This window comes from Phacochoerus africanus, chromosome 5, assembly GCF_016906955.1.
Source record: "Phacochoerus africanus isolate WHEZ1 chromosome 5, ROS_Pafr_v1, whole genome shotgun sequence".
Classification (NCBI taxonomy): domain Eukaryota; kingdom Metazoa; phylum Chordata; class Mammalia; order Artiodactyla; family Suidae; genus Phacochoerus; species Phacochoerus africanus.
Window position 1 is genome coordinate 35,560,109 of NC_062548.1, and position 13,545 is coordinate 35,573,653.

At 55.7% G+C, this 13,545-nt stretch overlaps 1 protein-coding gene across 1 annotated transcript in view; it reads right to left on the reverse strand.

Moving 5' to 3' along the window:
- Nucleotides 1–330: 330 nt before the first annotated feature.
- SNX29 (sorting nexin 29) overlaps nt 331–13,545 on the reverse strand; it is a 551,544-nt gene continuing 538,329 nt past the window's right edge. Inside the window, exon 21 of the mRNA XM_047780471.1 lies at nt 331–5,808. Within this exon, the coding sequence (XP_047636427.1) occupies nt 5,679–5,808 (130 nt within the window). The 3' untranslated portion in view covers nt 331–5,678. The remainder of the gene's footprint in view (nt 5,809–13,545) is intronic.

Sequence of the window (13,545 nt, forward strand, 5' to 3'; positions counted from 1 at the left end):
ACCCACTAAGCGAGGCCAGGGATCGAACCTGCATCCTCACGGATGCTAGTCAGATTCGTTTCTGCCGAGTGCCGATGGGAACGCCTCTATATAGAATTTTGATTCTCCATCTCCAGTGAGTATGGATCTGCCTAATAACTCAAAATAGGATTTTATTCCACCTCAAGTAACACCGATGTTCGTCCACGCAAATCCGGTTGTTCAGGGTAACAGGTGAAAATGATGAAGGGCCTTTCTGGAATTTTTAATAACATGTACTGTGAGAGCTCACCTAGTCCCCAACTGCTGAAAAAGAATGGACACAGAGACACAGACACCGTAAGGGGAACATCCGATTTATAAAACGTCACTGTGTTTATTTCGTCGTCGTTGTAAAGGTGTGTGTATCAACCGGATTGTAACAAAATTACCACAGCTTATTCCAAAAGAAAATTTTAATACAAGAGATTTTAGAAAATTAAACACATTTGTTTAAAAATTCTATTGTGTAAACCTCAACAGAAGATAACACTACATGTTTCATAGCAAATCTGTGGACTTCGAGGCCTCGCGCACATCCAGACAAGTAGACTAGGCTCTGGATACGTCGCCGTGTTACACCTGACAGACGGCTCCCTGGGCCCCCATCGTGGGTGACTCAGGCCGGGCCGAGGGCCTCCACCTGGGGGGTCACCATGGTGCCTGCGGTCAAGACAGTCCCGCCACCAAGAAGTCAGCATCTGATGAGTTAGTGTCCTACCAGATGGCTACACCAGGGATGGGGATGCTAAGGCTGCAGAGGTAAAGACATTCTTTCTGGAATGAATCCTAGACAAGAAAAAAAAAAAAAAATCCCAATTAGCTCCACCACCGCCTGTTCTGCAGCTCATCTCTGGAGGGTCAACAACTCTGGCTGCAAACGTGTGATTCCCCCATTTCGTCCTTTGCTGTCCTTGGTCCCCGTTTTTCTGCTGGGGGGCTCCCTGTGTGGCCTCGAGTGATGGCGGAAAAGGACTCTCAGAGGTGCATGGCTTTTCCCTTTGCAGGTGGTGAAGGCAGGAGGCTGACTTGATCCAGTTCAAGCGGGAGGGGGAGCCTGGGCAGGTTGGCCAGTGGTTTTCAATGACGATAAAAACCATTCCCACGCCCATTCAGAACCGAACTCCTGGACTCGAAACGCAGATGGATCCAGCATGTTCTCCCAATGGGCGCATGCTTGCTCTAGACTTTGAAAGAAACAGCCCCTGACCCCACACCAATCAGGGAGGTCAGGAAACCCATTCAGTGTGGTGGTGAGGGCTCCTTGGCAGGAGCATTTTGGCTCCCACCAAAATCAGGCCCATCCCTGGCAATGGGCAGGGCGGAAGGGAACGGAGACATCCTGGCAATGAACAGAGCACGGCATTTTGGGACAGCCGCTCTGCTCAGAGCGGGAGATGGGTATGTTCCACCCTCCCTTCCGTTGATCCAGTAGCTCAAGTTTTCTTTTAGAAACATGATTAAGACCATGTGTTACGGAGACATGACAAATGAACTTTTTGGCGCAGGAATGTTAGATAAAATATACAGTGCTACAATTGTGCAAAATTAGCACAGAAGCCGATCTGAACAGCAGACATCTCATGTTAGCTTTAATGAAACAACGTACAATATTTGGAAAGATAATCGTTGCAAAAGGCCTTGCTCAGGAGCACATGCCTGCCCGTCGGAAGTGCCCTCTGTCCCCCGAGTCGCAGGCCGGGGGCAGGGGTAAGGTTCAGCGTGGGTGGCACATTCCAAGTGAGATACTGAGGCAGGGTCAGGATGGGTATTGCCTTTGGAGTTGAACTTGACCATGGCTCGTCCTTCCAGACGCCTCTTAGCCAGATGATGCTCCGGGCAGGGTCCTCCCTGGCAGGTCCCGGGGGAGGCCCATCCCGGCTCCGGGCTGAGAATCCAGCCTGTTCTTTGCCGTCCGTTACATGCGCAGGTGAGGTCCTCCCACGAACGGGCACCAACGCTGGGCCCAGGCTGCCAGGCTAGGGATGGAGGCAGGATGCAGCAGGTGATGGGTTAGGAGAGGTCTGCCGGGAGCCTTGGGGACAGGGCCTGGCCTCCAGGTGAGGGGCCAGCTGGTGGCTGTGGGCTGCACTGCATGTGAAGCTGAGCAGTTGGGCAAACTGTCTGTGAGGACCCAAGAGAAAAAGGAAAGGCGAGGCCACTGTGTGCCCTGGGCCGCAGAGCCCTGGTTCCAAGTATTAGGAGATAAGCGGTACTGCTTCTGACCCACAGGGCTGGCTTCCTATTTCCTGACTCTGGGCCCCAAACCTGGGGATTAAATCTTGGATCTCCGGTGCGAGTCGTCCTGCTGTGTTAACTCCAGCTGGGTCAGCAAGCCCGCGGATGTAAACACCTTTGATGGCCTCCTTTCTAAAGGCACAACACAGCCCGCCACTGCTGTGACACCCAGCGGTAATCAAAGAACGTGTCTTAATAGGGCCTGAGCCGAGCAGCAGAGCGCCATGCGGGGTGACAAGCCCTTGCCCCCACACGCTGGCCCGAGTCCCTGCCTCGTGCTGGGTCTCAGGATGGTGTCAGGGCTACGGCTCCATCAGGTCCTCCCTTTGTGACCTGGAAGCCCTTGGATGGGCCTGGTTGTGATGCTGGAGGAGACACCGTGGGACGGAACGGCCTCTGTCGTGAAGCCACCTCCTCCGTGCCCGCTGCCAGTCCAACTGGAGAGATGCTGGGCCATTTGAGCCACAGCTCCGCTCTCCGTGAGTCCCTGCTGGTGACGGAGCGGCGTGTGCCCGTGAACGGGTCTAAGGAGCCAAGCCAGGGTGTCAGAGCTACAGCAGGGCTGGGAAAGGCCCCCTCTGGGCTGAACGGCCACCAGCCTCGGATGCCCTGCCGGGAGATGGGTTTTCCCTTTTAGGGAGAGCCGTCATGCCCAGCTGGCTTTTCCCCGGCTTCTGTCATTTGGGGAAAAGGTGGGGACAAATGAGGTGGGGGCGGAGTTGTCCCTGCCCAGTGAGGTTCCCTCCCTTTTGTGCTAAAGCGGCCCCCGAGCGGACATCCTGGCTCTGCTGAGGGGACTCCTCCTCCCCGGAGGGTGGCACTAGAGGGTCAGGGCCTAGAGAGAAGCGGGCTCCCTGGCTGCTCTGCGTGGGGAAGGCTGCCTCTCTCAGATGTTAACATCTGAGGTACCAAAGAGTGTTCTAGTTAGGTCGAGGAGAGAGAAGTGATGTCAGCAGGTCCTTTGTGGGGGGCTCTTTCCCTCTCATGGGTCGAGGGGGTGGAGGACAGCTGCCCTCTGAATTGGATCCGGGGTGACCGGCAGCCGCTAACACACCGTCACGGGGTGGCCTTTTGTGCCCCAGATCTCGGCCTGGACCTCAGCATTTTGTCTTCCTCCAGGAGCTGGGCATCCGCCCCTTCTAAGTCCATCCCCCCAGGGCAGAAGGCTTTTGAGCAGCTGGATGGACTAAATCCCTGCAGGATATTCCATGTGATTCCAAAGGGAACACGGTAATGTGTGTGTCCCCTGCGTGTCTGAGCTGAGATGTGGGCTGGTCTGTGTGCTGAAGATGAGTCCAGGGCTCCCACAGGATCACAAAGACGGCTCTACAGACAGCAAGCAGCCTGGAAGGGTCCCTGTGAGGCCCCGGAAACATGCATTCACAGTCCGCATCTTGGAAGAGGAGGGCAAGCTTTCCGTGAATTACTAAGCTTTTAAAAAGAGGGAGGCGGAGTTCCTCCTTTTTAAGTACAGCCTTGAGAGCGCGCACGTCTCCCCCCGATCAGCACCTATCCTCCGTAGTCTCGGGTGCCTTTTTTGTCACTGTCGTCGTTAACTCCCTGTACAGGAGGCTGAAGCAGGTTCCCGGTGGGGCGGATGGCGAAGGCGAGGCCAGGCCCACGCTCACTCAGACGTGTGTCGGGTCAGGAGCTGGAAAAGGCTGGCTGATTGGAAGCCCTGGGGCTGCCGGGGCGGTGGTCCTGTTCAGGGTCTGGTAACCAGAAGGGACCCTTGGGTGAAGGGTCGGCTGTGCAGGCAGTGCTGGGCCAGCCCGACAGCTGGCGTCGGAGTGACCACGTGGAGGGACCCAGGCTCTGGGGCAGTGGGAGCTTCCAGAATGTGCCAGGGGACTTGGTCGACGAGGGCTGTGTGGTCAGGGCAGTGGCCGGTTCAGCACAGGGGGACTGGGGTTCCAAGAAAGCACATGTGTCAGGGATGCAGCCTCGCTCAGGTCCGCTGATCCCCATGGGCTGACCACGGTGCCAGCGTCCATCCATGGAGCACAGCCTGCTTGCTTTGCGCACCTGGCAGAATGTTTCCTGAGAAGCTCCTTGGGCCTCCTCTGAGGGCTGTGGCTGACAGAGGAGCACGCAGCACAAACCTTCCAGAGCTTTCCTCCACGGAGGAAGTGCTCCATGCTCCTCCTGGTCACGTGTCCAGCTGGAAGCTGGGGGGTTGAGACGGTGCCCAGCGGAGCATGTGGCCAGGCTTCTGCTGACCGTCCTTCTCACATGTCCACGTCGTCTGCTGTCCCCAGAAAATGCCCCTTTGTAATGATCAGCAGCTGAGGGTGGCTTTCGCCCCAGGGTGGGAGAGTATTCCATGATTCTCGATGGCGAAACTGGTCGAATGGCTCTGGTACCAGAGGAAATGTGACGTGGGAGGGGCCCAGGGTGGCCGCCACACTGCTGCTCCTTGTCCTGCTCTGACCTGCTGTCAGGGTGGGGGGCCCCCCTGTTTGGAGACGCCGGAGCAGAGGGACACCGAGAGCATGCTGGGTGACAGAGGCCGTGTCACACGCCCATGTCTTTAGGGCGTGACCGTGATCTGTGCAGAGTGGACATTGTACCCAAGTTCGCAGAGAGCCAGGCCGAGCCTGCCGGGGCCCTGGAGCCAGGTCTGATGGCCTGAGGCCCACGGAACCTCTGTAGCGAGTCCAAGAGCTGAGTCCCAGTCTCAAGGCCTGTCCTCTGGGCTTTGGAGGCCAAGGCCCCCGTTTCCTAGAGAGCCCGGGGTGCTCCAACATGCGTCCCCAGGTTCCTGCGGGCAGGCCAAAGGGCCCATGGGCCCAGGTGCCCTCAGGTTTCCTACAGCGGCCAGTCCTTCCCGGACCAGCCATAAGGAGGTAGGGTTCTCCCAGAACCACAGTTCCTCATCCCTGACGGTCCCTTCGCGCGAAGGCCACGGGACTGTCACGCTGGAGCCTGGTGGCAAGAACTAGGGTGTGTACCGACCACTTGGGGGAGTGCGTGGGAAGGAGTGAGCCCCTCCCCCCAAAACCCTTCATGTCCACAGGCCGGAGCAGGCGATGCCATGAAACACAAACAAAGGGTAACAGTCACTCGGATTCCTGTGGGGGCGAGAGTCTGGAGGAGTTTCCTGAACGATCCTTCCGCCCAAAAGAGCCGTCAGACTTGTGCATCTCAACCAGGGGGCTCTGAGCCTGACCCGGGGCCCCCCTCTGGGCTTGGCAGGAGGGGAATGGATGTCCCCACAGGGCCCACGTGTCCGCGTCTGTCCAGCGAGGAGCCACCCCGCTCTGAGTGACCAGTTTAATCAGTGTCACGTGACCGGTGTGGAAAGTGTGCTCTCTGGGGTGGGGACAGGGTGGTCACTTCGAGGTGGAAGGGGCCAGCTGCCGTGGCCAGGCTGGAGGCAGCTGGCGCAGCACACAGGGCCCGAGTCTGGGGTTCTGGCGAGGTCAGAGGTCACCGCTCTGGGGCTCCACATTGCGCGTCTCCCTGGGGTGACCTCGGGACAGCTTCGGGAAGCGGGAAGCCACTTTGGGCCGGCTGTTCTTGGTCAGTCGTTCTCCAGGAGCGGCGATGTCACTGAAAGAGCGAGGAGAACTGGGTTAGGACGGGGTTCCGGAGGCAAAAGTCTACAGGGAGGGGGCAGAGGGAGTGGCCTCCCGGGGCGCGGCTGCTGCCTGGCCGGGTGGCGAGAGCGACATGGACCAACGGGGTATCCATGCTGTTCTAGTCTGTCAACAGCACCCAGCACAACATGGGGCCACAGTTCTGGACCCTCTTTTAAGGCAATGAGAGAAGCTACTAGCCTTGGCTTTCGTCTCATAGTTTTCATTGATCGTCCAGCAAAGGCACATTTCAAAGGAAAAAAAAAATGCTTTGGAGAACACTGCATGGAAAGTGATAAAAGCAGAGTTCCCATTGTGGCGCAGCAGAAACCAATCTGACCAGTATCCCTGAGGACGTGGATTCGATCCCTGGCCCCACTCAGTGGGTCAGGATCTGGCGTTGCTGTGAGCTGTGGTGTAGGTCGTATGACTCTTCGAATCAGGGCATCTTTATCAGGGAGAGTAACCATTATTGAGGCTCAGGGTCCCCCTGCCCAGAGCTGTGATTAGAACGTGCAGCCATGTTCCTCAGATTCTACCTTCTCTTCTCTGCTTCCCACATTCCCCCCCGTAGCTGCCTGTCTCCTATTTAATACCCAGGGCTTTTCTCACCTTCATTTTTCAGTTACTTTGGCCTACACAAAAACCCCATAAACATGGGTTTTGTGCATATTCATGTTAAAAAAAAATTGACACTGGTTCATCCACCCCAAATATTGGGTGAGTGTCATCTTAGAGATGTATGGTGTTGGTGATATGGCTACAGCTCAGAGGCTACACCCCATCTGATTCCCTTCACAGGACATTCTGGAAAAAGCAAAACTCCAGGGGCAGAAGACCCAGCAGTGGTGGGGAGGGGCTGATCACAGAGGGGTCCTAGGGAACTTGGGGGCACTGAATGGGCTGTTCTGTATCTTGCTGGTGGTGACATGACCCCGTCCATTTGTCAAAACTCACAGAAATACACAGGGGCAAATTTTACCATATAAAAAAGTTTTACTTCAGTCTCAGTAAGCTTGGCTGAGAAAGGCTGTTCTTTTTTTAGGGTTGCACCCAAGGCAGATGGAGCTTCCTAGGCTAGGGGTCAAATTGGAGCTATAGCTGCCAGCCTGTGCCACAGCAACGTGGGATGCGAGCCATGCAATCTACACCACAGCTCACAGCAATGCTAGATCCTTAATCCACGGAGTGAGGCCAGGGATCGAACCCGCATCCTCATGGATACTAGTTGGGTTGTTTTGTGCTGTGCCCCAATGGGAACTCCCAGGCTCTTTTCTTAAAAATCTCTGCTTTTTCAGCAGCCAGGAGAACCTCTCCTCCATCTGGGTCTCCCAGGAGTCAATGACCTCGTCCCCTTCCCTTGTGGGAAAGGACAGGGGTCCTGGGGGCAGAAGCCCTGACTCTGTCATTTACCAGCTAACTTCCCGGACAGGACACTGACGTTCCCTGAGACTGAGATTCCCCCCTTGTGAGAGGGGACCACATCGGAAAGCCACGTGGGCAAAGAAGCTGAATAGCCATTTTGCCAAAGACGATACACAAGCAACTACGAAGCCCGTGAAAAGACGGTCAGCCTCATTATCAGGAAGTGTGGACTGAAGCCACAGCAAGGTACCACCTCTCGCCCGCGAGGGTGGCCACTATCAACAAGACGAGAATGAGTACTGGTGAGGATGTGGGGGAATGAGAGCTTGGGGAAGAGCCCAGCAATTCCTCAGATGATTAAACACAGAATGATCATGGGACCAGGGCACTCTGCTGTTTGGTACATACCCAGGAGACAGGAAAATGCCCGCACAGAAACGAGGACGTGGATGGTGCAGGCACCATCCTTAACAGCCCCAGAGCATAGATAATTCGGTGTGTCCAGGGGCATGGACACAGCGCGGCTCATCCCTACAGAGGGATGTCAGGCAGCTGGGAGAGGCAGCAGCTCTGAGGCCCGATGGCAGATGCCACCCGCCCCCCCACCCCCAGCCCAAAACACCGCTCCGCATGCTGCTTTTTCCCCTTCAAGCAGGAGCTGACGTTCCCACATGAGAGATGTTCTCTCTCTACGAGAAGGAAAGTGATATTCTTATCAGGGGACGAGAAGCCGAGGTGGAGAGAAGTCTGTACAGACAGGTCTTGTGAGAATCACTGTCTTCCTTTGGCCTCACACGGCTGACTTTTCCACCATGGACTCTGCTCCACTTTGTATGAAATCAGGGCAGAAACAGCAGGGAGGTGTGGCCAGGCCATTGTGTTGGGTCTTCACTTCCTGACGAGGGCTCCCGTGTCATATGACAGTGTTGGGAGTCTGGGTGTGTTTGCTCCCCTGTTTCCTCTGTCAGTTTGATTCAGGCCCAAATGAAAAACTCTGAGAGGGGAGAGAGAAAATGCTGCCCCCGCCACGTGCTGCAACGCAGATGCACCTTGCAAACGCTGTGCCGGGTGGACGATGCCACACGCAGAAGTCCGTGGGTTGTGATTCTATTCATGGGAACGTCTAGAGCAGAGCAATCCAGAGAGAAACGTGTGAGCGTGGGGTGGGGTGGGGGGACTTTCTTCTCCAAGCGATGAAAATGTAGTAAAATCAACTGCTAATGGCTCCAAGTATCTGTAAACATACTAACAGCTATTGATCTAAAAATGGTCAGAAGCTCTAAAACATTTCTGCAAAGACATACAGATGGCCAACAGGCACAGGAAAAGATGCTCAACACTACTAATTACTAGAGAAATACGAAACTACAACGAGGTATCCCCTCGCATGGTCAGAATGGCCATCATTAAAAAGTCTACCAATAACAAATGTTCGAGAAGGTGTGGAGCAGAGGACAGCCACCTCCACTACTGGTGGGCGTATAAATTGGTACAGCCACTCTGGAGAACAGGGTGGAGGATTCCCAAAACACCAAATACAGAACGAGCCTTGGTATCCTGCCATCCCACGCCTGGGCATCCAGCTGGAGAAAAGTCCCATTTGAAGATGGCCATGCACCTCCATGTTCAGTGCGGTGCCATTTACAACAACAGCCAAGACGTGGAAGTAACCTATCTATCTGTCCACTGACGACTGAAGAAAGAAGTGGGACACACAGATAATGGAATATTAGTCATAATGAATGAAATGACCTTGGCAGCAACATGGATGGACCCAGAGATTCTCATACTAAGCCAGAAAGAGAAAGACAAATATACATCACTTACAGGTGGAATCTAAAAAATGATGCAAGTGAACTTATTTACAGAACAGACTCACATAGAAAACACTTGGTTACTGAAGGGGGGGGATAAATTAGGAGTTTGGGCCTTAACAGAGAGACACTACTGTGTATAAAAGAGGTAACAGGACCTGCTGTGCAGCACAGAGAACTATACTCAGTATCTTGTAATCATCATGGAAAAGAATCCGAGACTACATACACACAAATGCATAGAACTGATCACTCTGTGCTACATCGGAAACACTGCAAACCAACTATACTTTAAAAAAAAAAAAACCTACTGATTCGTGTTCTCTGGATGAACTGTATGGGACAGAAACTACATCTCGAGGCTGTCTTAAAAATTGGCACGTTAAAAAAACAGCATCACAGGATATGCTCTGCGTGATGGCAGCTCTGCGTGATGGCTGAAGGATGGCATTCAATGCTAGGACAGAGCCTGGTGGCAGAGGGGGTGCCTAGTAAATGCCCCCCTCCCATCCCATGCTTCTGATCTTTGGCCAACCTCCAGCGAGGCTCACTGTCCCTCTGAGAAAACTCCCCAGGTCATAACTGAGTCCCACCTCTGGGGGCTGGGGCTGTTGGAGCCATTTCTGGCCCATGAAGGGGTCGTCCTGGAGGCCCAGTTCAAACGAGCAGGCAGGAAACCAGGGACAAAAAGAGGCAGAGGCTTCCTTCCCCAAACCCCTAAGATGCGGACTGTCCTGAGCCACAAGGACTCATCACTGAGATGGGGGCCTCTCTGGGGACGTGTCTTCTCCAGGGCTGACACTTTGCACCTGGCACTCAGCTCCGCCAGAAGGCAGTGGACACAGCCTCCTGAGGGGCTGCCCTGGAGAGAGCGCAAACAGCCCCCGCGGGCCTCCCCATCCTCCAGCTCCTGCGGGGATGGGGGTTTGGAGGCAGCGAGCCTCCCCCCCCCCCCCCCCCCCCCCCCCCCCCCCCCCCCCCGCCCCGGCCCTGCGTGCTTCCATCAGGTCTCTCTCGGGTTTCATTTCAAAAACTTGCTGTTCTCCTCCCCCTCCCCACTGCTGGCCAGCACCGAGGTGCCAGGATCCCAGGGGGGACGGTTCCTTTTAATAAGCCTCTGGGGCACACTGCCGTGGTGTCTACATCCCTGTCCCCAGCACACAAGTGAAATTGACCCGACAGTCTTGACCACTCAGCAGGGAAATGGCCAAGGGGAGAGATGAGCTTTTCATTTCACTCATCAAGTGGCTTTCGAGGGCTGGTCAATACTCCATTTGCTGGGAGCTGCCTTATGGAGCTTGGAGGAAGCTTCGCATAGGCCACGCCTGCTGCTGGGCTGGACTCCCGAACACAGCAGTGTCCTGCAGAGGATGTGGCTGCTGTCCTCGGGTACCCGGTTCCCTGACGAGGTCTGTGTGTGCAGGAGTCCGGAGAACAGAGCTCTGCCTCCAGGCTCTGCAAACCCTGGGGCAGGGCTGCCCTCCCTGCGGCTCTAGGCAGTGGAGAGGCTGCAGCAGACACCTCGGTCAAGGTGCACCGGGCCAGGCCGCCTTGGACTTGGCCTGTAGGCACAGTCTTCAGGCTCAGGACCACGTGGTGGGGATCCACCCCTCCCCACCCGTGTCACTCCGCTAACATCCGTGAAGATTTCTCTGGGAACTGCAACTTGTGGACTTGGGGAAGGGGGTCTCCGTGGCGTTTCCTCTCTGGGTCCTGCCCCTTGGTTTGACCTGGGTTTGAGAGCATCACCATCCAGACGTGCCCCAGAAATGGCTCCAGCAGGGCGGAGGGATCCCCAAAGGCAGGATGTGGTCTGATTCTTCTCTGGGTCATGACGGTTCCCGATCCCAGAAAACTCCGTGGGTGAGCTCTTCTTCAGTTAAAAGAGACCTCTGCTTATCAAGTCTTTGAGCCAAAAACAACCCGGCTTCTCATGTAATAGGTCCTCCAACAGTGTGTGTGGGTGGGTGGGGGGTGTGTGGCGGGGGGGAGGGCACTGCTATGCGCGTCACAGCTGTGAAAACAAGTCGCCTGCAGCCAGAAAGAAGCAGACGCTGGTTTTGGAGGCGCAGTTTGACCCCGGAGCCCACAACTGGATGACAGGGGAAACGTGGCAGGCAGGCCAGGGGCGCTGGTGCTCCTCCAGACGGCGACAGACAGACCGACCGCTCTCGGGACCTGGGGGTATTCAGCACGTGACGCGGCGCGGGTTTCAATCACAGAAATAAGAGGGCCTCAAGCCCGCGGGCTGCGCGGGAGGCCGGCGGCGGGAAGGGCGGAAGGACTGGGAGCGGAACAATCCGGGGGGCCGGGAAGTGCCGGGAACCCCCCTTCCCCAAATGCAGCGGCAGTTTCTCCACTCTTGGCGCGCGCTTTCCATGTACCTGCTGCTCTGAGCGGACAGGTTTCTAAAGCCGACTCCGCGGCTACAAACACGACGGCTGAGATTCTGGTCTCTGCTCGAATGCCTGGCTGGGAGCCTCTTCAGTTATAGCCCCTTGTTACACAAAGTGGGGGTTCCGGCGTTCCTGGTCTAATGCGCCTGGTATTTCAGGAGGTCCACCCATCATGTCCTAAGCTGGGGGGCTTCACCCGAAAGGCTCCTCTGAAAAGGGGCTGGACTTGGGCTCGCTCCCGCGGCGGACCCGTCAGCCCTCATGGCATCTCCGCGGTCATCGACTCCCGCCCCACCCAAACGCAGCCCTAGTTAAGCTGGGCAGCAGACCCAGCAGGAAAAAGGCGTGTGATGGGCTGGCTGGCTGTATTTGCAGTTCAGGGCTAACCCGACGGCCCCCCATGGTCCTGACCCCTGCCCTGCCCCGCCCCCACTCAGGAGCGACTATTCTGTTCCTTTCCTCGCCTCCCACCCCGCCGGGCAGTTCCCGGCTAAGGAGCAAGGAGCCCCTCTCCTCCTCCTGACACAGGCATGTGTCCCTGTTCCTACCTGAGGCCAGCCCTTCCGTGAGGCCCGGGGCGGTTCCCTTGGGACTTTCTCAAGGACTTGGCTCGGCCCTATCCCCTCCTGCGCTGCTCCTTCACACGTCACTGAGTTCTGGGAGCTGCCTCCACGTTGTCAAAACCAGTGGGCACCCCCACCACTCAGCAGCAATGCCACCCTCTTACTTTTTTCATGGCCACACCTGCAGCAGATGTAAGTCCCCAGGCCAGGGATTGAATCCAAGCTGCAACCACATCCTTTAATCCACTGCACTGGGCCAGGGATTGAACCTGCACCACCGCAGAAACAAGCTGGATCATGAACTCGCTGCACCACGGAGGGAACTCCCCCACCACCCTCTTCTGATGCTCCTTCCGACTCTGCCGCTTGGTCCCTCAATGGGGGAAGGTCCCGGTAGGGTTCTCACCTCATGTGACTGCAGCCCTGAGGTGTGACCTCATCCTGACCAGCAGCACCCCTTGCATCCCAGCGCCAAAGATGCCCACAGATACATTTCACCCCCAGTTGCCCTCGAGCTCCACCGTCAACGGCCCCAGTGGGTGTCGTGGCATTTCCACTTGGATATTTGACAGGCATCCCGCCCAACGTGGACATTCTGATTTTGCCCATCAAACTTAGGCTCCTCCTCCGGTCGTCTCCATTTTAATCAATGGTGCAACCCCCCACCCCATGGCTCAAACCAAAACCCAGCACAGCACCCTGGCTTCTCCCTTTCCCTCCTGTTCCAGATCTAGTCCATCCAGGTGCCCCTGGGTTCTGCCTGGACACAAAGGCTCAATTCTCCAGCTCTCTCCATGGTGACTGTTCTTGGTCCAGTCACTGTCACCTCTTGCCTGGACTCTCATGAGCTCTCCCTGCTTCCACCTCATTCCTCTGCACCTCATCCAAGTTATCCTGGCATTTCCCCACCTGCAAGGCTCCCCTCTTGCACTCCATCAAATCCTTTCTGGGGTCACAGCTCTCCCCACCTTCTGGAGCTGTACTGGGACTCCTTGAATTGCTCTGAAGTCCTCCAAGCCTCACTTAAGTCACCACTAGTCATACGCCATCGTGTCAGCCTGTTTATTAGCACCTGTCACTCCCTGAAATGTCCTTCCCACCCTCTCCTCAAGGGCCTAGAGTAGTGCCTGGTCCACTTAACTTTTTGAGTGATTTCCAAGGGGCCTGTAGATGCCAACCTATCCCCACTGGACCTTGTCCTCTTGGCTGGACAGTGCCTTGTCTTTACCTGCCTTCGAGGTGGTGGTGTTTTTACCAGAACATGGGTCTCATAATCAGAAAGCCCCCGGTCCATTCCTGACTCTACAACCTACAAGCCGTGTGATGGTGAGAAAGCCATTGATGCCTCTGTGGTTCAATGTGAAGAAAGTAAGAGTTCATATTCCCTTAGAGAGGAAATACTACTTTTAGGAGATTGATAGTAGGAAAAATAACTACTTCCAAGGTTTGTTCCATGAGACAAAAGCTACAGTGCTTATAACAGTGGGGGCACAGAGAGGGTATTAGAGGGTATAAAGTTTGGGGTGGAGGGAGCAGACTAATGCCATGTGCAGAAATACATAAAGAGGGGACA